We start from the raw sequence: 24,294 nt of genomic DNA, 5'->3' as shown, positions 1-24,294 counted from the left end.
ATGAATTTAATTTATTGTCAATTAAAATACAGTTGGTTGGTGAGAAACAGATGAAAACTAAAAATCCTTCTCACCCACCCTTTTTTTATATAGACTTAACTTCACTCTTGACTAGTCATCTCTTTGCTCACAAGTGGTCAACTTGTAACAGCCTCTCTTTGCTTCTCCTTGCTCCTCACACTTTTCACCAGCTCCAGCATGTCCTTCCTGTGGGCTGCAGCCATTCAGGATAAACTGGCTCCAGGGGATTCCCTGTGAACTGCAGTTCCCTTCAGGAGAATCTGCTCCAGGTCTGGGCTCCATCCTGGCAAGGCCCTGCTCCAGCACAGGCTCTCCATGGGCTGCAGTTCCTTTCAGGGAAATACCCACCTGCAATTCTGCAGTGTGGGGTCCTCTGCGCTCTGCAGGGATATGGGGTGTCTGCTTCAACACACCCTCTCCACAGACTGCAGAGAAATACCTGCTGCACTTGGCTCTCGCCCACAGGCTAAGGAAACTCAGCTCTGCTGTCCTGAGCATCCCCTCCACATCCCTGTCAGGCACTGGCATTTGCAAGGCTGTTTCTTGAACTCCTGTTTCCCCTCACTGCCCTTTCTCACCAGTGTTTTGCCCTTTGTCACCAATGTTTTCCCGGAGTTTCCATCATTGTGGCTGCTGCACTCAGCTGTGTGCTGTGCTGGGTCTGTTGGAGCTGCCCAGAACCAGCTGTGCCCAGCATGGGGCAGCCCCTGGCTAATTCTCCCAGTGGCCACCCCTGCAGCCAAAACTTTGCCACAGACACCCAATACAGAGAGCATCCTGCTCTGCCTAAACCCCTTCAGTTTTCTGATAGCTTATGCCTGTTGATGACGATTTAGTTTTAGAATCATCCTTGCTTGCACTGGGAGGCTGTCCCAGGAAATCAGTTATGGTCAGTAATGAAGCAAATTGAGTTTTCCTGTTGCTCAAATGCTGGTCAGTCAGACAGCTCAGTGGGTTTGTGTGTGTCTGTTGGCCATTGTTTGAGCTGAGGAAGTTGAGCACTTTATATGTGTGTAAAAGTACAGCAAAGTGTGAAATGGCATGAGCAGAATCAAGACTGTGAGAAGAGTTTGAGGCTCTTCTTGCCCGACTGGGAGGAGGCAGCTCTCTGAAGTGGCCTGGTGTGGCTGGTGCACTGCTGGCACTCAGAGTCTCCTCATGCACATGTGACATGCATGAAGTGCCCTCTGGAGCACAGCACAGCCACTGCCTTGCTCTGCCTTGCAGACCTCAGCTCAGCAGGCCCTGATGGGGACCATCAACACCAGCATGCACGCGGTGCAGCAGGCACAGGCCGACCTCAGTGAAGTGGATAACCTGCCACCCCTGGGGCAGGACATGGTGAGTTCTTTTGGGTTGTTTACAGACCACTTTAGTCGTTGTCCCCAGACCTAAAGTGATACTGACAAAGCTTTTAAGATGGGGTAAAACTTCTGTGCTTTCTTTAAAGAATTCATGTACAGTGGTGCCCCTCACTCTAATCAGTCCCCTGAGATGAGATGTAGCAGATTTCCTTGCATAAACCTGCCTGGAGTGCTGTTGTTTTGTGGGCATATGCACAGTTAAACACAAACTATGGGCAATATTAATGGTGGCACTTACTGCCTCACAGTGACATGGAGAATAAGAACAAAATATAATTTTGTTGTTTGTCATCCAGGTTAGGGCAGGAGGATGGAACCAGAGGGTTATTGTTTATGGGGGACTGTCATTCAGGAGTGTTTAGCCTTTCTTATGGCATTTACCTTAATAGGGCAGCTGTTGAAATGTGAGAACAAATCTGTTATGAATTAATCAGGAGAAGAAGATGCTTGCTTTCATATTTCACTTTAAGGGCCTTCTGCTTGTCTTCTGTTTCACTTCTAAAAGTTCACAAAGAAATGGGATATGTACATAGTATCTTGCCTCACTGTAGTCCTTAATTCTTCTTTTCCTTATTGCTCCTCAGGCATCAAGAGTATGGGTTCAGAACAAGGTTGATGAATCAAAACATGAAATACACTCTCAGGTTGATGCAATCACTGCAGGAACTGCATCAGTTGTTAACCTTACAGCAGGTAAATTCCAATGGGAAGGATTTCCTTGCAGTCTCCTGACTATTTGTCAATCTAAATCAAGTAACATATGAACTGAGTATGGGGTAGCTGCAGAAAATTTTATTTAAAGCACACCAAAAGCCAAGTGCATTGATGTGTGGAACAAAGTTGGTGTCTCTCCTAACACAATTTTTTCTATCTTCAGTTTCTCTAAAGGTGTAACAGTCAGTGAAGTTAAAATGTAACTTGCTTATCCAACAGAGTAGAGGGTGTTTGCAAGGTTACTACAAGAAAGCATCATTGATCTGGCAGTTGTTAGGGAGAGATTGTTTTTATTGATAGTGGGATTTTCTTCAGCAAATTACAAGTTGAGGGAACTCTAAGTGGCTTAAAGGAGACAAGACTGTATTACCTTAGGTTCTTTTAATATTGAAAGAGCCTGAAACTGTGGACTTCTCACCAAATTGCATTGAATGAAGAAACATCCTATTAGAGGATTGATTATTACAAAAGAAATGTAGAAATCAGAAAATTTATAGCAATCTAATGTTTTTTAAGTGACACATTATTTAGTAGGCATTGCTTGGCTCTCTTGAAATGTCTCTTTTATCTCTCACCAGAATGTATCTTCTTGTAGCTGCCCCTGTTTCCCTTTTAGCCACTAAAGCTAATTCCATTCTGATGGTTGAAAAACGTTTGCTCTGCAGGGGACCCAGTTGACACTGATTACACTGCTGTGGGATGTGCAATTACAACCATCTCCTCCAACCTCACTGAGATGTCCAAAGGTGTGAAACTGCTTGCTGCTCTCATGGATGATGAAGTTGGGAGTGGAGAAGACCTCCTGAAAGCTGCTCGAACCTTGGCCAGTGCTGTCTCAGACTTGCTGAAGGCTGTGCAGCCTACTTCAGGAGAGGTGAGTACAGAAAAACTTCTCAGGTTCCCTCTCTTTTTGGCCATATTGCTTGCACACTAATGCAGAAGTTCCTTGAGGAAATCTGAGATGCAAGTAAAGCTCATTTTCTTTGAATGAATGCGTTTCACTGTTACCTGTTCCCAGCCTCGCCAGACAGTTCTGACTGCAGCTGGAAGCATCGGACAGGCAAGCGGGGAGCTGCTGAGACAGATTGGAGAGAATGAGACAGATGAAAGGTTCCAGGTAATGAGGGGGTTGCTTGTCACTGTCAGAGCTGTGCAGTTCTCTAATGAGGAGCATAAAACCAGGCTGCTCAAAGTGTGCTTAGAAAATGCTGGAGTTTCTCTATGCTAATTGCATCCTTTTTGAAGTTGGTTTTAATTACACAATCACAGAGTGTGTCCTGTTTCATAGGAACCCCTTCTTCATTCTGTGCGTCATACAGGTGCTGTCATGCTTCATGGAGAGCTTTTTGCAATGTATTTCTTCTCATTAAATATAGTGGGTTTTATGTAAGTGTTTGCTCTGTCTGTATGTATACACATAAACTAGAAGCTAATAAAATCTTTTGGTAAAGTGAGTAGAAAAAAAACCATTATATTGCAAACAAAAATTTCTTTAAGATGAATAGTAGCATCAATTACAAATCACAATGCCTTATGATTTAACACTGTTTGCTGTTAGCAGTTTAAGACCAGTGCTCTTAAATCCTCTGTAAAATACATGTGTGGATTTTTTCACTGAATGCCAAGGACATGTTTGCACCATAAGCAAGGGAAGGGACTTTTCAGCAGCAGATAAACCTCTGGAGTGCACTGTGTGCAAGGTGTCTGCTAGTACAACTTACATTTTTACCACTTCATGCAGCAGTGAATCTGTGACCTTCATCAGAGTTCTCATTTGTATTCCTAGTGGAATATGTGTATTACAGCTCTTGGCTAAGAGAAAGAATTTAAGCCTTCTTATCTGTGTTGTGGAGTGTTGGAGAAAGTGGGTAAGGGAAGGGGTGGTTTATCATATCTAAAAGCAAAACAAAAGTAGTGGGTTTGATTTTTGAAATGCAGGATTTTCTGCCTGCTGTGACATTGAAGTTATAAATAAGTGTATTAGAAATATTTTCTTTACTGGAAAACCAGGTCATTTTAACAGTAGAGGCATTAAGAAGACTCCATCCTACTAAAAACCTGAAGTATATGGATGGGATTTTAAATGGGGAAATGGGAAGAAATTACTTGAATTTCATGACTGCAGGAAGTAACACCTGAGTGTGTGTTTTAATGTCGCAGACTCAGTTTTCCCTTTACTTTACCAGGATGTTCTGATGAGTTTGGCCAAAGCTGTTGCCAACGCTGCTGCCATGTTGGTGCTGAAGGCCAAGAATGTGGCGCAGGTGGCTGAGGACACAGTCCTGCAGAACAGGGTCATTGCTGCTGCTACCCAGTGTGCACTCTCCACTTCCCAGCTCGTGGCCTGTGCTAAGGTGAGGCAGTGGTGTTTGTGAAGGGACAGAGCATCATGTCCAGGGAGTGTGGACCCGATATTTTCTGAGCCTGAGAATTGCTGAGCTCTTCCCAAGGGAAACTTTTCAACAGTTTTCTTTTTCCCAAAACAACCTTGTGTAAACAATATTCCTTTCCCATAACAACAGGTGTTGTTTGCTATTTCTGTTACTCAGCCAATGGGAGACGTGTCAGCCCTATGGACCAATAATGTGCCTTTTAGCGCAGCATGTTATAAAAAGGCTGAATGAATTGTAAATAAAGACTCTTCTGACTAGAGTCGAGCATCTTTATTTCGTGTCCGCTTAGGACACAGGGAGTGGTGCTGTGTGTTCCCAGTGGCTTTGAGAACGGACTGCTCCATAAACCTTTCCTGAAAGCTCTGGGTGCTCTCTCTGTGCAGGTGGTGAGTCCCACCATCAGCTCCCCAGTGTGCCAGGAGCAGCTGATCGAGGCGGGGAAGCTGGTGGACCGCTCTGTGGAGAACTGCGTGCGGGCCTGCCAGGCAGCCACGGACGACACGGAGCTGCTGAAGCAGGTCAGCGCCGCCGCCGGCATCGTCAGCCAGGCCCTCAGCGACCTCCTGCAGCACGTGCGGCAGTTTGCCAGCCGCGGGGAGCCCATCGGCCGCTACGACCAGGCCACCGACACCATCATGTGCGTCACCGAGAGCATCTTCAGCTCCATGGGGGATGCTGGTAAGGCACTGCGAGCACCAGCAGCTTGGCAACTTTCACATGTGCACCTTCCGAGTCAAGGAAGTAAAAAATCCTCCTTCTCTGTTTCTCTTCTGGTAGTAGTCCAGTCTATAATATAACTCAGCAACTGTGAGCCTGAGAGATTTTTAGCCTGCTAGCAGCTGCTGACTTTTTCCCAAGGAAAAATTTCTCAAGAAAGCTTTTTTTCCAAAACAATCTTGGTAAACAACTATCCTTTCCTCAAAACCGCCTTTTCCTAGTGGTCTAATAGTTAAAATTCAGAGCTCTCACTGCTGGAACCCGGGTTCAATTCCTGAACAAAAAACCAGTAAAACACCACCAGAGAGAGACTGTTTTGAGAAAGGATAGTTGTTTACCAAGATTATTTTGAGAAAAAGGTTTCTTGAGAAATTTCTTCTTGGGAAAAAGCAGCTGCAAGCAGGCTAAAAATCTCTCATGCCCACAAGCAACATGCACATAGCTGTGTGCTAGATGGAGTAAATATTCAGTGAGAACAATCAATACCATGCTAAAGGAACACTGTAATATTTTGTTTGTTTTCTGCCACTGCTTCACTTCATAGAATTGTGTAGCAATTTCTCATCTCCAAATAAGAAGACAGGCACCTGGGCAAATCCTTCACAGTGATTGGTGTTCCTATGCATAGATTTTGTTGTAGGTTTTTAAACTTAGATCTGCCTTTTCTTCTGAGATGTTTCTAAAATACGCAGCTTCTAAAACGAGCAACAAAATGATTTTGGCTAAAACCATCTTAATGGTTCTAAGTGTTTTCTGACAAAGTTCCCAGTTTATATTAGACAAAAGGTCATTCCCCAGAAACACAGGAAGAAGATGGGTAATTTTTATTGAAGGAGTGAAATCTTGGCTGTGATTTGAATGCAAAATTATTAGTCTTTGCTGGGACAGGAATTTCCTTGAACTATAGATTCAAAATTACCCAAAAATACTGATTGTGTGTTTTTGTCTTACTATCTAGCCTGCAAATACTACACTTCTTTCTTAATCTGCACTGTAGTGGTTTCTATCATTTATATTGGGATCCAAGATCTGTTTATGAAACTTTCAAGTTATAAGTGTATATATGCATGTATTATTTTGAAGTGAAAAACTACTTCAGCAAATGTAACTTCATTTTTGCCTTGTGAAATGCTGAGTTTTGAAAGCAAGGCTGAGAAGCAGAGAGGAGAAGGTAAAAATGCAGCTGTGAAATGCCTCCCCAGGTGAAATGGTGCGGCAGGCCAGGGTGCTGGCTCAGGCCACCTCCGATCTCGTCAACGCCATGAGGTCTGATGCAGAGGCAGAGATTGACATGGAGAACTCTAAGAAGCTTCTGGCTGCTGCAAAGCTCCTGGCAGATTCCACAGCCCGCATGGTTGAAGCTGCAAAGGTACCAGGAAAATGAATTAGCTTAAAATTGTGAGGCCGTACACAATGAAGAGAGGGTAGGTGGGATTTATAAATAGGATTTGGCTGATGGTAAAGATGGTTTCTCTTATCCTGGAAAAGTTTGGCATTTAATGACTTTCCCTAGGTACATTCCAAAAACCAGTTTATTAGCTACCTGGATTTTTTGGTTTTAAAAGATGTTCTTGCACTGCTTTTGCTTTCCTGTGTGCACAGTGGTCATGACTCAAGCCATGCAGGGCAGTTACCACCAGCCCTGAGCCCTGCTCTGGTGCAAATGGAACAACAGAAGCACAGCAATCTGTTTCTAGAGTCATTGCAAAGCAACTCCCCTCTGTCTAAGAAACAGTTTCCTCCAGCTGAGGAATCTTGCTTATGTTGTTCCCTTCCACATCCTTCCCTTCTCATTCTCACAAGAGGCAGATATCACAACTTTTCATCCCTTTCTGTGCTGGAAACCTGTTTCAGTCTGTTGAGGAGGAATATGTCCTTTCAATTGTTTCCCAGATCCTGCACTGAAATGATTTTTACAGCAGCAGAACCAGCCATTCTGCTGGGACTGCAGAAGGCCTGTATGCCTGGCTGCCTATCCTTGATTTTCCAGTATTTTCTGACTTCAAATGGAGAAAATCAACAATGTTAAGCTTTAGATTTTGGGCTGCAGTTACTGAAAGACATATTGAATTGGGAATTTTAAAAACTGCTTTTTTCAAAAAGCTTATACAAGTGCCTTATTTCAGATCATTCAGTTAAAGGCTTTTTTCCCAAGCACCTGAAGTGGTATTTGGGGCAAATGTTCAGCTTTCTTCCTCTAAGTCCCAGACAGAGACAATAACAGCCTTCTACTAGAAACAGACTTTCTGATTTGCAGTTTTGTAATACTTCAGTGTTCTTCTAACTTTCCTTATGATAATTTAAGGAAAATGAATGCTGATGTAGCAGATGCTACCTGAACTTAAGTCTTGATATTCATCCACATTTTCTCTAATCGCTTTCACTCAGACTTAATGGTTTTTGCTTGGAAATTTTGTGCAGGGAGCTGCAGCCAATCCTGAGAATGAGGATCAACAGCAGCGTCTGAGAGAAGCAGCAGAGGGACTGCGGGTTGCTACCAATGCTGCTGCACAGAATGCCATCAAGAAGAAAATTGTCAACAGATTAGAGGTTGGAAACCATAGAGTGAAAGTGCTAAGCAGAGAATGGCAGTGCTGTAAGCTCAGTTCCAGAGTACAAGGGTTAGAATTAGACATGGCAGTATATCACAACATAGCCCTCAGAACACTGAGAAACTCGTTTCACGGATGCGGTAAAGTGGTGTAAAGATTTGACTCAGAAGGCTTTTGATGGTGGCTCAGTCCTAAAATTAAACAGCTGAGCTGAAACAGCTTCATTGCTGTGTTAATTTATCTCCATGGTGTGCCATTTACACACCATCTCTGGGAGGCTTTACTAGGATATAGAGTTCCATATGAATTTCTGTACAAAGTTAGTTGAATTGCAGCAAATCCAGTTAAACTGGGAAATTACTCAGAGTCAAGAAGCAGAAATAGAAGTAAAAAGATACATCCTGTCTAGTGGCTCAGCCAAGAAAGACAATTTAGTAAGGATAAAATACCATGGAAATTTGTTTAGTAGGCAAAGTTTGACCTTCACGTTCTTAACTAAAATAATGAAAAGACAGATTTTAAAAAGGAACTTTTCACAATTCTTAGTTTGCAACTGATTTTTGCACTAGTCTGATTCAAATGCAGTACAGTGACCATTAATAAATGGAAATACATTAAGTTCCTGTATCTGTCTAGAACTAAAAATCAAGAGTACTTAAGGAAATAAAAGCTGATGTCTGTAATTTTCTAACTGCATTCAAGAAGGTTTTATAGAAAGAGTATTTTATCTGTTTTGCTGTTATAATATATACTACCTTATAAAGGAGTAAAATCTGTAATAAGCTTCATGCTTGCTTCTGTTTAGTGGTCCAGTTAGTGTTGTACAATGTGTTGAAGTACCTTGGATAAATTGTTGATTTTTTTTTTTTTTTTTGTAATAGGGAGATGCTGATAATAGCATTCATAGATATTTGAAGAAGGTCTTCACAATGTTTTTAGACTCAGAAATACCAGTGTTTTGTACCTCTGTGTCATTTTAGGATCTTTGCTTTTGCCATAGAGCAATCTCAGTAGAAATTGGCTCGTGTCCTGGGTCAGAGGTATCAATGTTAGAGTGTGAAGCACAGTGTGTATTTTGCCTGTTTCCTCTGGCCTTCATAAGGAGCTCATTTAGAACATTTCTGCTATTTCTGACCATTTAGTTCACTTATCTTCCTCCTGTTAAAACCTATGAAAGAGTAAGGGCATTGAATGCTTCTAATTCTGTCTTTTTCTTTATTGGCAAATTAGAGATGGGTAACAGCATTCAAATCATTTTCACCTTGAGAGAAGAGCAATGATGGTCTGTTGAGATTTCCTTAAGGCAAATCAAATTAAGGGATAAAATGTATTAATTTGTTGATGTTGTTACTGTCAAAGTTTTCTATAGTAATGTGTGTTTCATCCTTTGAATTACTCAGTTTTAGCACTGATTTAACTTTCTTTTTTCTCCAAAGATTGCAGCTAAACAAGCTGCAGCTGCTGCTACTCAGACTATTGCAGCTTCTCAGAATGCAGCTGTTTCCAATAAGAACACAGCAGCCCACCAGCAGCTTGTGCAGAGCTGCAAGGTAAGCACAGCACAGCCCATGACAACTCTTGAACTCTGCTTTAGGGGGAACTGATGAGGATCACCTTCTATAATACTGTTGCAATCTCAAAAGGAGCTTTAAAAATAACCAAACGACCACTATGTGTGCTCATGTGTGTGGATTCTGGAGAACCCTCATTTACTGCATTATCTGTGCATTGCTGTTTGTAGAGCTTTGCAAAGCTGAGCTCCTGTTAGTGCCATGTCACACACACCTTAGAAAAGGATGCACAGGTCTGTAGCTGTTCGCTAACAACCATTTCACCTGTACTTTTACTGCAAGTCTTGGTACAGATCAGCCAGTGATGGAACATAGGCAGAGCTGTGCTGGAAGCACAGAGGGATCCAATTGCTCAGGAATTAGTGATTCTGAGCCTTGGCCATGCATTCAGTGTATGAGTGTGGCCTTCAGGAGGGGAGTAGCTTCATAGTCACCAAAACAGGCTGTTGAATGATACATGCAGTGAAATGGGACTGAGATCTGTTGTGGGATGAAGGTAGCCTTTGGATTTTCCTAATGAAGGATGGAGTAGCAATAGTGATTTACACTGTAAAAGTGTGGAATTCTTATTTAACATATCAGTTATATAATTGGTTACATAACTAACAGCTACTCCTGCTATTCTGATGTTCTGCCTCCAAGCAACTGGGACCTTAAATGTCACCATAAAAACATAAGTGACAGACCTTAGATGGGGTTACCATATTCCTAGCTTGAAGTTAAAGCTGTAAGATCACAGATTTCAAGGTATGCCCAAAGCCAAGCACATTTTTATAGTTCCAAGCTAGAATTCAGAGTCTGAGGAGAAGATACATCCTTTTGTGTTTAAGCCATATTTGCAAAAGACAGAAGAAAGCAGAAGGATTTTCTTCTGTATCAAAGGGCAGTTATGTGGGGAACAAGAACAAAGCCATTAAAGACATTATTGTTAAAAACCACATCAACATTCTGCAATTTCTTCTTGTCATGGTGCAATCCTAAGAAATGTTGGAATTAAACAAGAGCTCAAGTACATTTCAGAACTGAGTTGTAGAAAGCTGCTGTTTCAGTATGATTTTTTAAAAAATGCAACCGATAACTATTGTTTACTGTTCAGTCTAATTTTGTCTTGATGCTCATTTATTAGAAAACAGAGAGGATTCAGTATCTCCTTTTTTTACATTTTTCTGGTGGTGGTAATTTAGTATTGCACTGCTCAAGTGTTACTGTGAAATGGGTGGACGAGGACCATGAATGTGGACAGTCCAGGAATAAAGTTTTAGCAATATATACTTGCAAATGCTCCAGCCATGCTATGAAGTTTGTGTTGCTGAAAGCCAAGGAAAAGTAGGCTGAGGTGCTTGTGTGTAAAAGATAATGTTTTTCTGAAGGCAGGACATTCTCTGGAAAAAATCTATCACCTTCCCTACTGGCATTTGAATATGCAAAGGAAATAATTAATACTTGATGTACACAATTCTGCATAAAAATCTTGGATTGTCTTGTAGGAGCCTTGAACTAATAAGTAGATTGAATAATGATTTCTTAAGTACAACATCTCTAAAAAAATCCTACTGTATACTAATTTGGTTCCATGCATCCTAAATGAATTCTCTGACAGCACAGGGGTATTTTACTTAGGAATACTGCAGTTGTTTTTAAGGGGAGTGGGAAGCCTGCTTGTTTTATTTTCAGAGGTTTTTGAGGTTTTATTTATTTACTGAAAATATTTTCCCTTTGTCCATTTTAGAATGTTGCAGACCACATTCCTCAGCTGGTGCAGGGTGTAAGAGGAAGTCAAGCTCAGGCAGAAGACCTCAGTGCCCAGCTTGCTTTAATAAATTCCAGCCAGAATTTCCTTCAGGTGAAGTGAACTAATCATTCCAGTAGATGCAAAAGGCTTTTTTTTAGTGCTATATGTTTTCATTTGTGATAAATAACCAGTAAACTGTTAAGAGCCATGTAAAGAAGTTCACTGCTCACTCTGAGCCATAGATAGAGAGAATTCAGTTCTTCAGGTTAGGTGGCTAAAATATATTGGATCTGTGGGAGTGAAAACTGCTGACATTGAGGTTAAAATTAACTAGAAAAAATGTAAGTTTGTGGAGAAGAAACATTCATTTCTATACACTTGCCTTCTGGGAAAGAGTTTAGAGAAGAAAATGGAGAGAATTTAGCATCTCTCTAAGAAGAGGCCTGAGTCTGAATATGTGACAGGCTGTTGTAACCTTTTTAAGCAAGGCAAACTTAGTGTTTCAGAATTTTTCAGAAATAAAAAGGAATGCTAACATGGCTTTTTAGATATTAGCCTGCATAATAGATCTAGATTGGTGGTTTGGGAAAAACATAAGATTTGACTGTGTGCTTTTTCTAAAACATCTTAAAATAGAAAGATAGAATATTGAGTATTGATAACAAACTATTGGCTTATTGTTAACATTACAAGAAACAGCACCAGAAACCAATTCTGTGTGTAATGGCATGGTCATGACTTGGCATCAGTTAGTCTTGCCTTAAATGTGTTTGCTGTTAGTAGGTTTTTATGGCCCTGTGGAGGCAGAGGGATCACAAACCATGTTCTCCCTCTGTTTAAGTATTTGCTCTATGATTCCCTCTGGAGTCATTGACATGATTGATCCATCTCCCCTGTGGCTGTATGTGTGTACAGTGGTGATGATGAGAATCAGCAAAGGTTTTTAGTTGTATTAGCAGTAATCTCTGTCTAGAGGCATTGCTTGAATTACAATTTTAATTTCATACAATTTTGGCAGAGGTTAATATTTAGAAACATAGAAATTTGCTGTCTCTGCCACCTCGACCTGATTGTACCACATGAATGCTGGATGGCAAAATTTCACATTTCCGTTTCAAAGACCTCAGGCAAACACTGGAACCAATGAAATAGTCATTGTCCCAGTCAAGCACAGATGAGTCCTGCTGCAGAGGACTTGCAAATATGACAGAGTTATGACAGAGTGCTCCAGTTTAAGGAGCAGGAATGTGGTAGTCATTAAAGAAAAACCTAGAAACCTCATGAGTGTGTGAATGGAGGAAGTAGTTTGTTTATTGAATCCTAAGCTTTCTTTAAAGAAAATGAGCTGGTAAAACCAATTGTGTTCACTGTTGTTCTTTGAACAGCCTGGAAGTAAAATGGTGGCATCTGCCAAAGCTGCTGTGCCCACAGTGACTGATCAAGCAGCAGCAATGCAGCTCAGTCAGTGTGCAAAGAATCTTGCTACCAGCTTAGCTGAGCTACGAACTGCCTCCCAGAAGGTAGGTAAATACTGCTTTTAATCAGCTAAAACAAGAGGATTTGTCTCTCCCCTGAGGGAATGGCTCATGCTCAGGCAGTGCTCACCTCTCTCTGCTGTATTTTGTGCACACCTTGCTCAGACTCCCAAATGGCCTCTGTGTCATGATAGAAAGGGGAAGGAGGAGTGACAAGAAAACTGAAGAAGTTTGTGCTCCCCTTTCCATCCCAGACAAATGTGAGCAGAATACACAGAGCAGCACTTCAAGACACTGAGCTGCTGTTACACTCAGAGGGAGAGCAGGGAAAAGGGAATACATCTCATGCCCCACCAAACCATTGAGTGCCCAGATACAGCTCTGCTGTGTTACTGCTGTAATTGTGAACTGGAATCAGTATCTCTAAAATTCAGGAAAGCAGAGGCTCTCTGCATTTCACACGCAGATTTCTAAGCTATGTGGGGCTTTAAAAAAATGCAGGTGGAAAGTCTGATCTTTTTTGTGTGTATGTGTGTGTGTGCACTGAGGCCTGAAACCAGGACTGCAGCATTGAGGTGGCTACACCTGAGCTGATGCTGAAATCTCCACATCATATGGGGGCTGCCACATCAGGGGGTCAGTGTGATTTTGGTCATGATGCACAGTGAGGTCAAAGGGGAAGTCTAGAGTTCCGGAGTGCAGCAGTTACTCTTTCAGTCTCTGAGCTGCCTGCTGTGGAGTACACAAGCCAAGTGCACCTCATTCCCCTGGTGCCTCTAAAAGTGTTATTCCCTTCACAGACTGAAAATATTGTTCAGGAGTTTGCAATCCATGATGTGTAACACTTAGAGGGCTCACAATGGCCTCTGAAGTAGGAAGAGAAATAATCTGGGAGGGGAGATTTGATCTGAAGCATTTACTGTTTCTGAAGGTTGCATACAGCTGCTAACAGTGGTACTGATCTGCTTTCTGAATAGGCTCATGAAGCTTGTGGCCCAATGGAAATTGATTCTGCCTTGAATACAGTCCAGACACTCAAAAATGAACTGCAGGATGCGAAGATGGCAGCTGTGGATGGACAGTTAAAACCTCTCCCAGGAGAAACTGTAATTGAGGAAGGATGTTCTTCATTTAAAAACAAACAAAGTTAGCTGTTAAAAAACTTAAATATTAGAGGCAAAACAAGTCATGAGGCTTTGGATAATGATGATGCTGATAGGATTTTGCACTGATTCTCTTAAAAACAGTGTATTTTATTATATTTTATTACTGCACCAACAGTATGTTCTGTAGTAGAGTTACTCATAGGACTGGAGAGCCTCCTTCTCTATTGTACAAATTACAATTCGGTAACAGTAATGTTTTGGTCTTGTCAAAAAGAATTTCTTTTCAGTAATGATCAGGACAGCCAGCTCTGGTAGGCTTAGAAAGTGAAATGGTTTCTTTGGGGGGGAAAAAAAACTCTTCCTTAGATGAACGTATTTACTTCCATTGCTAATTATGAAATGGTTTTATTGTTTGCACTACCTTATATGCTAATTTATTTCATCCTGAACAGGGAAAACTTGTACTAGTCAGTTTTCAGAGAAATTGTGTGAATATTCAGTAGCTGAGGTGAAAGTTTAGGTTTTTGTGGAATCAGGAAATTTTCAGTACTATTTATATGAAGTGTATTTTCACTGAGCTTAAACTAATTGGCCTTTGCAATTTTTTACAGCTTGAGAAATGCACTCAGGACCTGGGAAGCACCTCCAAAGCAGTGGGTTCTTCAATGGCCCAGCTGTTAACTTGTGCTGCTCAGGGCAACGAGCACTACACAGGTACTGCTTTATTCATAATGGCTCTGTGAAACCTCTGCTTCCCATCAAATACTTGATGACAGGTTTTCTTGTCACAGACTACTTAAATCAAGGAATTATTCAATTTTTTTTTTTTTTAGTGCTGATAGTGAATTGTGGTATGTTACAAAGGATTGTGAGAGTGACTCGTGCTTCATAAAAGAACAGTGGTGCAATCTGCTCTGTCTTTAATCAGAATAGATTGGGACATCTGTTGTTTTTGTAAATAATGTGCCACTGAAACTCTGTGAAGGGCTGAAATAAAATGTATTGCACTTTAAAGGTCAGTGCCACTGGAAATGTTGCTACATCCTGACAGAAGGTTTAAAGGGTGCCTTGGATATGTTTTGAAGCAACAGGATAAAAACAGAGTGGGGGCAGCTTGGTGACATTGAGAACTGCATCTTTTCCTAAGTGTCACCAGTTCATGTGTGTAATGCAGCTGCTCTGGCTAATCCATTGAGCACATTTGCATATTTGGAGGTAAAGCCAACAGGGAACCTGGGCACACAGTTTCTACAGTTTATTTTTATACCTGCACTTTTAGTTTAGAAACAAAAAACACCTTAATAAGAAAAAACCTCTACAGGAAGGACAAAAGTTTACTTATAGATGTTAAAATGTTCTGTGTGTCCTTTTTTCTGTTAGAAATGAAAGCTGTTGTTGTAAATGCTCCCATAAGGCTTTTTGTCTAATGTTACTGATAAAATGGATTATGGAAATTACCACTTCATTGTTTATAATTGTGTCTGGGCTCTAGAACTCACTGTTGCTTTCATTTGAAGCAGATGGAATTTCATCAAGATGGCTCATGTTTCTATCACATAGTTGTGCAAAAGTAGGCACTGGGTATCAGGCAAGGGAGTAGATACTTGCAGCTGATAATAAATAGCTAAATTGAGTAGCTCCCTTATCATCAGATTGTAGGAAACCCTACAAAGCAATGAGTTCCTTTTCAATAATTTCATAAATAGGAGACCATTGTTCACATAGTCTTCTGCCTTAGCACTGGAGTTGATAGATGTCCTTTAACATCGGCCAGACAGATCACAGAAGGTGATTTTATTACATCCTTTCTGTGACTTCATTCAGTTATTTTTATATGTTTTTACTCACAGTTATGTTAGACTATAGCAAGTTGTATCATTCCTAATAATCTCTTTTTTGATTGCTTGAAGTTAAACTATTTTTCTGCTGTGGCTCTGAACTCTGTACACCATTCTTGCAGGCAATCACTTCCCCCATAGCTTGGAGTATGAGTTTTTCCTCATCTACAGGTTTTAGCTTTTCTCCTTTTTCAGTGCTTCACTAAGATGTAGTCAGTGGTGTAGAGAGCTGTGTCCAGAATGTTGTTTTCGGGCTATATTGACTTTATGGCTTCACTACAGGCATTTCTCTAAGCAAATGATACTGTGTATTTCAAATGTGTTCCTGTTTGAACATTTTCTTTTAAATTGGATTTGCAGTGTTATTTTGCAATAGGATCATGTCATGAAATGCAAAGATTGTCTTTAAAGGTACTAACAGAATCCTTGGTGACATGTGACCATAGGAGTTGCTGCCAGAGAAACTGCTCAGGCCTTGAAGACTTTGGCTCAGGCAGCACGAGGGGTTGCAGCATCCACCAGTGACCCTGTGGCGGCCCATGCCATGCTGGATTCAGCCAGGGATGTCATGGAAGGCTCTGCAATGCTGATCCAGGAGGCCAAGCAGGCCCTGGCTGCCCCGGGGGATGCAGACAGTCAGCAGAGATTAGCTCAGGTAAGCTGGGACTTGAGCAGCTGCAGGAGTTGTCAAACACCCAGAGAATTTACTCCAAATCAGCATTCAGTAAGGAGAGAAAAGGACAGAAAATAAGGCTGCTGGGTATGTTCAGCTTTCTATTCCTTTCAACAGCTCTCAGACAGTTACAGCGTGCCTATGTTAAACAATGCAGATGGTACAAAGGATGGTATTTTAGTCATCTCTTAGAAAAATATACAAAGATGCAGCTCTGTGCTTTTACCACAACATATGTGAGGAGACATAAATCTCAGCAAAAGTGAGATAGCCAGTAAACTGATCACTTTCAAATAAAATATCTATATCCATGTTATAATCAAAAGGTGAATGCATGTTTTCTTCATGTGTGGCACCACTATGTTTGTTTAGGAGTGACAGGTTCTTTGTTTTACTGATTTGAAAAGTTCTAGAATCGGCCTGCATTGTAAATAATTTCTTATGAAGATACCTTTGTTTTAATCAGAACTTTGTAAAAAGTAACATGCAATGAATTTCTGTGATTCGTACATAGATAACTTAAGGGCCATGCCCTTATCTGCAGTGCTGCAGCCTTTATCCCAGGTGCCAGGAGCACTTGTGGAGCTGCCCTGCCAACACTGTCCTGTCCCATGGATGAGCCTCAATAAAGACTGCAGGTCAGCAAACTGAGGCAGTTGCAGGCCTGAAAATGTTCCTGTAAGGATCAGAATGTAGGAATTGCTGAGTATGGAGTAGAGACTGTGCCTCCTGTAAATGAGCACTTGAGCCCCTCTCAGTGTGAATGAATGTGTTCATTTGTGTGTTGTAGGTGGCAAAAGCAGTGTCTCACTCCTTGAATAACTGTGTGAATTGTCTGCCTGGACAAAAGGATGTGGATGTGGCCTTAAAGAGTATTGGGGAATCCAGCAAGAAGCTCCTTGTTGATTCGGTAAGATGGCTTTTAATGTGGAAATGTATCTTAGAAAACTGAACAGCAGATCTGGGTTCCCCATGTGTCAAATCATTATTTAGTAAATGTGCCTAAGTATACTTCATGTAAGCTGTGCTTAAGTTTATGCACCTTTAGGCAGCTGCTACTTAGACTGAAATACCATTTTTGTAGTTTTATGGACAAGGTGAAATGTGCCTGTGACTTGTGAAGCCAATATTCAAATTGTCATAGATTGGTATTAACTTCTTGGTTTTGAAAATGGCGACTATGACTTAACATTCTGAAGAATATGAAAATTAGAAAATTACAGTTCATCTCTCACCTAGAAGTGATCAGTGTACTTGAAGGAGCATTGTGATTTGTCAAAAAATGCTTGGTCATTTTGTGTAAAGAGTAGAACTGTTACTTTGTTTAACTGCATTCTTGTCAAAAAAAAACCCCTTTTTGCACTGGTAATTTGCCAGAGGGTTATACTATTTGAACAGCTTTTTTTCCTGTGTCCATCACTGACCATGGTATCCTGTGAATGAAGGAGGAATTGTATTTTGATATGTTTATGCAATGCCTTTTGATAAAACCAAGGGGCTTTTTTACCCAACTGGTTTACTAGAGAGCATTTAGAGCAATTCTGAAGGGCTGCCAATATTTGTGTCTCTCAAAAAGTTTACAGATTTGTGTGTCCCTTGAAAGAAACAGCAGGACACAAGTTGCTGGACAGATTTCTGGTTGACAGCTGTCCCATAGCTCCAGCTCACTACTCCTTGCATTTGGTATTCTCAGCATGTATTGAACTCTCCAGTCATAAAAGGCTGGTGTGGTGTGACAAAGAATAAAATACTGAACTTTGTCTCTTACAGCTACCTCCAAGTTCCAAGTCCTTTCAAGAAGCTCAGAGTGAACTGAACCAGGCAGCAGCAGACCTGAATCAGTCAGCTGGGGAAGTTGTCCACGCCACAAGGGGCCAAAGTGGGGAGCTGGCTGCAGCCTCTGGGAAATTCAGTGATGACTTTGATGAATTTCTTGATGCTGGTATTGAAATGGCTGGCCAAGCCCAAGTAAGTTCTTGATCATGCTGATTGAGGAGTCATCCTGGCCATCACCTCTGGCAGTGCAGTATATTGTTTATGTTGTAGCACAATATATTGTTTGCAGCACAGCATGCTGTGTGTGAGGAGATGTTTGTTGTGAGGGAGTCATCTGGAGCTGGTTATCTGTTAAGAATAGAAATCAGCATTTTGCTGTGAAGATGAAATGCTTTTCTGTAACTGTATTTAAGTACAGGTTTCCCTTTTCAAGCAATGGCTTAAAATAAGTAATAGAACATCCAAGTCAGAATGTTGACTGAAGTAGGCTTATAGGAACTTATTTTCTTGGGAAAAATTACTTTCTGGAGGATATTTTTGTGTGAGCCATCCCAGTTAGATGCTAGAGGGCTGCAGGCTGTACAAAGGATGTCAGAATACAGAATGTACACTGACTGGATAATGCGAAGCAATTGTGCCAGGCAGAGACACATAAGAGTCTTGACAACAAAAGCATTGTTCAACAAGTAGTGAAGTTTCTCCTTTGCTCATTTGTGAATAGTACCATTGTTAGAAGCCAAGCTATTTGTTGTAAGGGTCTTTTTCTGTTCTGTAAGTGAAGCTTAGAGGCACCTGTCTGGGAGAACAGAGGCTTAGGCCATCTGAGCTCACATATGTCAGTGGTTTCAGGTGAATAAACAAACCAGGTTTCCATGTGTGATTTTAGCACACTCTTGATTGCTCATTTTGTTCTTAATGTTATGCTGCTGTGGCTTTGCAGACTAAAGAGGACCAGATTCAAGTCATAGGTAACCTCAAGAGCATCTCTATGGCTTCCAGCAAGCTGTTACTGGCTGCCAAGTCTCTGTCTGTTGATCCTGGAGCTCCTAATGCCAAGAACCTCTTAGCAGCAGCAGCAAGGTAAGGATGTGTTGCTTGCTTTGTTTTCCTGGGATATTTGCTTTTCTCTGTGGTATTTATATTGTGCTTATATATTGTTTGGCTATTGACAGTTAACTGAGGGCTTGGAACCTGTAGTTCTGTTTAAATGGAAGTAGGCCAGAGGAGAGTTGCTTATGTTGGAGTAGTTCCTCAGCTGGTATAACTTGTTACCCTTGGTGGAAATAGGAATCAGTATTTGAAGACTTGGCTTGGTTTTTGAAAGGAATCAGTGTATTTTACATTCTGTTTTCTCACCATCTGTCTTCTGACAAGGCAATGGCTAGCATTAAGCCTTTCAATCCCTGAATGAAAAGAAATTGAATAATATTCTTTGATAAAATGTGCTTGAAAATCATAGCTACCTATCACTAACAGTGTCCATGTGTGCATCAGGAATGCTTGAAAGGGTTAAATGCTACGTTTCTTCAGTGGAGCATACCCTGACTTTAGGGATTATAAATCCACTCCCTCACTAAAGGTCTTCCTTAAGAACTTATGCTACTTTACTTCATTGTATTTTGTTTAAAAAAATTTTTATCTCTCTTGTCTCCCTGGAAATAAATAGCATCTATGAAAATTATAGATAACCAAAGACAAGCTGCTTAAAGGTGTGAGAGGCACATGAGATTTTGTTACTGTTGCAGCATCAAACTACTCCAGATTTCTGCTTTAGGCTTGGACCATTTCTGATTGGAGTGTAGAGGAATTTCAACCCAGTGAAATCCAGGTCGTTGTAAGTTCCTGCCAGGTTGGAATTCCCTCTGTGGAAGCATGTAATAGAAAAAGGGAGGAGAGGCAGCTGTTCTGTGTGTGTGCATGTGGGAGACCTTACAGAAACACCACACATCTGTGTGCAGTAAATACTACTGCACTTTTACTGTGTGCTGTAAATACTGCAGCAGTTTGGTTAAGGTGCTAAGGAGACACTGCAGTTCCCTTCTCAGATCCCCTGTTCTGGCTTGTCACAAGCTTGCCATGGCTCTCTTCTCTTTGCCTGCTGTGACACAATCGGTGTCAAATGTTTTTATTTTCTCTCTTCTCATGAAAATGAAAAAAGAGACACAGCTTCCTTATTATAAAATAGCTTTTCTTCTCATTTTTGTCACATCATCTGTGGTACTATGATTAGTCTGGAAGTTTTCTTGGGTTTGTTTTGCCTTCTTCCCCATTTGCACCAGCTGTAGGAGACACTTGAGCTTTTTCAGCACCTTTGTCTTCCTTGTGGAGGCATTTTCCTTGGCCACCTCTGATAGGACTGCAACACTGGCTGAGTTCCCTGCAGGGTCCAAGTATGTGTGTGTTGTATTTGATGAAAACAGATGTGGCCTTTAGAGTCCTTGCAGTCATCTTCCACTCTGGGATTGGTGTTTGAGGGGCCACCTTCCTGGTTCTACTGTGGCCAAATGGTTTTCAGAGTAATGTTTGTACACTGGATGGATTCCTGGGAGAGGTACTTGGGGTGTAATAATGATGTTTGTGAGACCATGTGGCCTCCTCTACAAAGGTGATAATTCTCTCTCTTCAACTGCTGATATTCTCTGAGTCAGTAGGAATTGTGTCTCAGATTAAAATCAACAGCAGACAAGATATTTTTGTGTGAAGTTTCCCTGGGAGTGAACAGAACTTTCAATTTTTGTCACTTATTTCTGTGTCTGTATGCAATGATATTTTTCTGATAGTAATCACTGAGGTTCAGCAGGTGAACACCAAAGCTGCTGACAAGGGTTAGGAGTCTCAGTTAAACTAATATGTCTATTAGTTTCCATTCTTTTTGCCCTGGAATTTAACATGAACGTGTTAAATGTAATAAGCACATCCTGTTTCCTTTTGTAACAGTGGGATACCAACCACGAAGGTAATCATGTTATTGATGTATTATCAAGTGCCTGTTTTCTGAAAGGGAAAGTAATGCAAATGCCATTCAGTTACCAAGGCCAGAGGAACGCATATTCTCCATGCACTCCAATTTCACTGATTTTCTCTTCTTCTAGATGCCACTTTCCTGGGCTGTTAGTCATGAGTCTATAATGAATGTAGTTACAATGAATTTTGCCTATTATCAGGGCATTCATCAGAAAGACAGGTAGTGACTGTCAGGTTCAGCCTCTGTCCAAGAGCTGTGAACTCCCACAGGAACATAATGCCTTTGCATAACTTGTTCTCTGTGGATATAAACCATGGGGAAAATACCAGTTAAAGAGAAAAAAAAAGCCATTTGCTAAGAGTCTATAGAGATGTATAGCAGGATTGTGCATGTGTGCATTACAGTATGTCAGACAAGACACAAGATTTTGCTAGAGAAAGGTAAATAACATTTACTTTATATTTAACAATTGTTTTCCATGCCAGACACTTGCTTCTGTATCCTTTAGGGCTCCTGGGATGGTAGTTGGGAAACGATTGAGTTACTGTCAGATCTGGAGAGGTGCTGAAATAGCTTTCAGCAGCTCCACTATGTCACTGTAATATGTTGTCCTTGGCCTGCTGCCAGATGCTGTTCTGTCCTTTGTCACCAGTGTTTTCCCAGAGGTGCCACCAGTTTGGCTACTGGACTCAGCCATGTAGAAGATGCAAGTTTTATTTCCTTATGCAGTATACAGTTAATGGCAAAAGTTTTATGGAGAAAAATAGTTCGACTTCAAATTTCACTTTTTTTTTTCCTCCTCTCCCCAGAGCTGTGACTGAGAGCATAAACCAGCTCATCACACTGTGCACCCAGCAAGCTCCCGGGCAGAAGGAATGTGATAATGCACTCAGAGAACTGGAGGTATTACTACATTTCAAAAGTTCTTATAAATAAAAGTGGGCCCCAAATGTTTGTTTCCCTTGTAGTCTTTGAACAGCTCCGTTACTGGCTTCTCACTTGGTAATTAAGTGTTTAAAATCATGCCTCGATTTCCTTTAGGTGGAAAGCAAATGTCAGATACAGCTGCCAGTATCTTTCTCTGCTTAATTGATTTCACTTTCATGAGAAGGATTAAAATTCTTTCCTGTATGATATTTGGCAGTAAAATAGTGTTCCTTTAAACTTGAAAAAAGGTGTGCTATAGATATTTTCGTGTAAAAAGAATTAGCCTCCTGCATTTTGCAGCTTTTTACAAGTTTTGTTATCTAATTTCATTCATTTTTCTCAATGAATATGTGACTGATTGTCACATTGTTATTTTCAGGACTCAGAATCACCTCAGAAAAAGAAATTAAACCCAACTATATGTAGTTTCCTGACAGAGTTTTTCCTATGGTAGGAAACCTGTTGACACTGTAAGAGGCAGGCAGGTGGTGGTGTGTACTCAGTTCATTTGTGTTTCCAGACAGTGCTCAACACATGGCAGCTGTTTTTCTTATGACCCCTTCAAGTTCATTTATGAAATTTAAAATAGTACTGAAAAAACATGTGTTACACTGTTGACACCTGACAGAAAACCAGATTTCCTCATGTCAAGTTGAGGAACAGCATCTCTGACCATATATCACTCATCTCAACCACAAGATAATCCTGAACTTCCAGGGGGTTGGAGGTGCACAAATATGAAGTTCCCACAGCTCAGTTCCTGTTAGGTGTGGTTCCCTGCATGGCACAGCCTCAGGGAGTGTGGGGCTTTGGCTGCTTGCTGGAGACAAACATGTGAGATTACACTGGGATAAGCAGGATAGGTGTGGTGGTCTGTGTTCTCAGCTCAGTGTTTCAGACTGTCAATAACCAGTTTCTTCCATTATTTCAGACAGTTAAGGGAATGCTGGACAACCCAAATGAACCTGTGAGCGATCTCTCATATTTTGATTGCATTGAGGGCGTAATGGAAAACTCAAAGGTAATTTCTTTTTCCCATCTCTGTGTCAGTAATAAAGTGTGTTTGGATTTTCAGAAGTTTCCACATGCATATTGAACATTAGAGCTGCAGTCAGTGTTTATAGCTAAAATGTCTGCTACACTCCTTGATAAACTCTGCCTGAGATAGGTCTCTTACAGATGATTTCACGTTTGGGTCACTAAGAAGGTGTATTGCCTCAGTAAGAAATTTTTAATTAAGTGACTGGTACACAATGCTCTGAAAGCTTCTCCTCTCTCCCTTCCTCTCCTGTGCACTAAGACAGCATGCCATACTTTGGGGTGCTGTATTTTGACTGCAGCTCTTGTTAGAACAGCCCAAAGCATGAATGGGGGTCCTTGGCAATGAAATCCCATTGTATTGTTCTGTGCAGAACAGTTTTGCCAAATGTGTGAGCAGTCCAGACACCCCAGCACATCAGAAAACCTGTGGGGAACCTCTTCAGTTATTTTTAATCAAACTGTGCTGTTCATCTACCTTTGAAGCTGGATTTTGGTGTCCTTACTATTTGATGTGTTGGAAATGTCTCATCTTCCTTCTTCTCTAAAAGAGAAAGCACCTAGTGGATGTGTGTGTCATCTTGCATCTAATGCTCTACTGCAGTCAGAGCTCATTTTGAATTTCAAAGCCAAGTGAACTGAATTCAGTGGGACATAATGTGGGAATTCATGTGCATTCTGACACTGAGATGGTTCCAGAAGTCCAGGTGCAGTTTCATTTTCAGTGAGCTTCAGTGAGTTTGGTTACAAAGATGATCCTGGATGTGTCAACAGCATCTGCAGTACTGGCTGTCACGTTCTGCAGTCTAAAATGCACCCAGTGCCAGGTTAGCTGTGATGGGTAATGGATGAGAGCAAAATTAATGAGGGTTAATTCTGTCCCCTCATAGCCATTTGAGCTGTAGTAGTGCTTATGTTCCCTGTCAGTCCAGGCTTGCTGTGCACGCCTGATCCCTCAACCACATAGTGTGCCCAGATCAGTGAAGTCTGAAAATTCTGGAAGCCAAGTCCAAGGGGTTTGTGGCCAAAATTGGTTTCAGGACAGCAATTGCTTGCCTCTAAGTGGTAGAGATGCATATATGGAAGATAACTTTGTTTTTTAATTTCCAAGGTTCTTGGAGAATCAATGGCAGGCATTTCCCAGAATGCAAAAACTGGGGATCTTTTAGTCTTTGGAGAATGTGTTGGAGTTGCATCCAAGGCTCTTTGTGGCCTCACAGAGGCAGCAGCTCAGGTAAGAGACTGAAGGCTGTAAAGCAATTAAGTTTTTATTTTTTATCCAGTTCATGTTCTGGGTTTGTAAATCTGAAATTCACTTCCCTCTGGTCAAGCAAGTGATGATGATGTATTGCACGGTGTGTTCTGTGTAGAGCCACAGAAACTGCACAAACTGCAGGAGGAGCAGAGTGCAATTATGTGTATTTTCTAAGGA

General features: G+C 41.2%; 1 protein-coding gene across 6 annotated transcripts in view; it reads left to right on the top strand.

The window, feature by feature from the left end:
- TLN2 (talin 2) overlaps window positions 1-24,294 on the top strand; it is a 136,953-nt gene that overhangs the window by 77,271 nt on the left and 35,388 nt on the right. For all 6 annotated transcript variants that reach the window (XM_083870743.1, XM_083870740.1, XM_083870742.1 and 3 more), the window contains 20 exons: window positions 1,249-1,362; window positions 1,970-2,078; window positions 2,765-2,973; window positions 3,118-3,216; window positions 4,286-4,453; window positions 4,876-5,170; window positions 6,412-6,578; window positions 7,631-7,759; window positions 9,198-9,311; window positions 11,062-11,175; window positions 12,450-12,584; window positions 13,517-13,645; window positions 14,257-14,359; window positions 15,930-16,138; window positions 16,947-17,066; window positions 17,927-18,124; window positions 18,873-19,012; window positions 21,707-21,800; window positions 22,756-22,845; window positions 23,974-24,096. In XM_083870743.1, the coding sequence (XP_083726869.1) occupies window positions 1,249-1,362; window positions 1,970-2,078; window positions 2,765-2,973; window positions 3,118-3,216; window positions 4,286-4,453; window positions 4,876-5,170; window positions 6,412-6,578; window positions 7,631-7,759; window positions 9,198-9,311; window positions 11,062-11,175; window positions 12,450-12,584; window positions 13,517-13,645; window positions 14,257-14,359; window positions 15,930-16,138; window positions 16,947-17,066; window positions 17,927-18,124; window positions 18,873-19,012; window positions 21,707-21,800; window positions 22,756-22,845; window positions 23,974-24,096 (2,859 nt within the window). The remainder of the gene's footprint in view (window positions 1-1,248; window positions 1,363-1,969; window positions 2,079-2,764; window positions 2,974-3,117; window positions 3,217-4,285; window positions 4,454-4,875; window positions 5,171-6,411; window positions 6,579-7,630; window positions 7,760-9,197; window positions 9,312-11,061; window positions 11,176-12,449; window positions 12,585-13,516; window positions 13,646-14,256; window positions 14,360-15,929; window positions 16,139-16,946; window positions 17,067-17,926; window positions 18,125-18,872; window positions 19,013-21,706; window positions 21,801-22,755; window positions 22,846-23,973; window positions 24,097-24,294) is intronic.

Source organism: Zosterops lateralis (assembly GCF_965231275.1).
Source record: "Zosterops lateralis genome assembly, chromosome: 13".
In the NCBI taxonomy this organism is placed as follows: Eukaryota; Metazoa; Chordata; class Aves; order Passeriformes; family Zosteropidae; genus Zosterops; species Zosterops lateralis.
The sequence above is the reverse complement of the archived record's forward strand: the minus strand, read 5'-3'. Positions and strand labels throughout refer to the sequence as shown.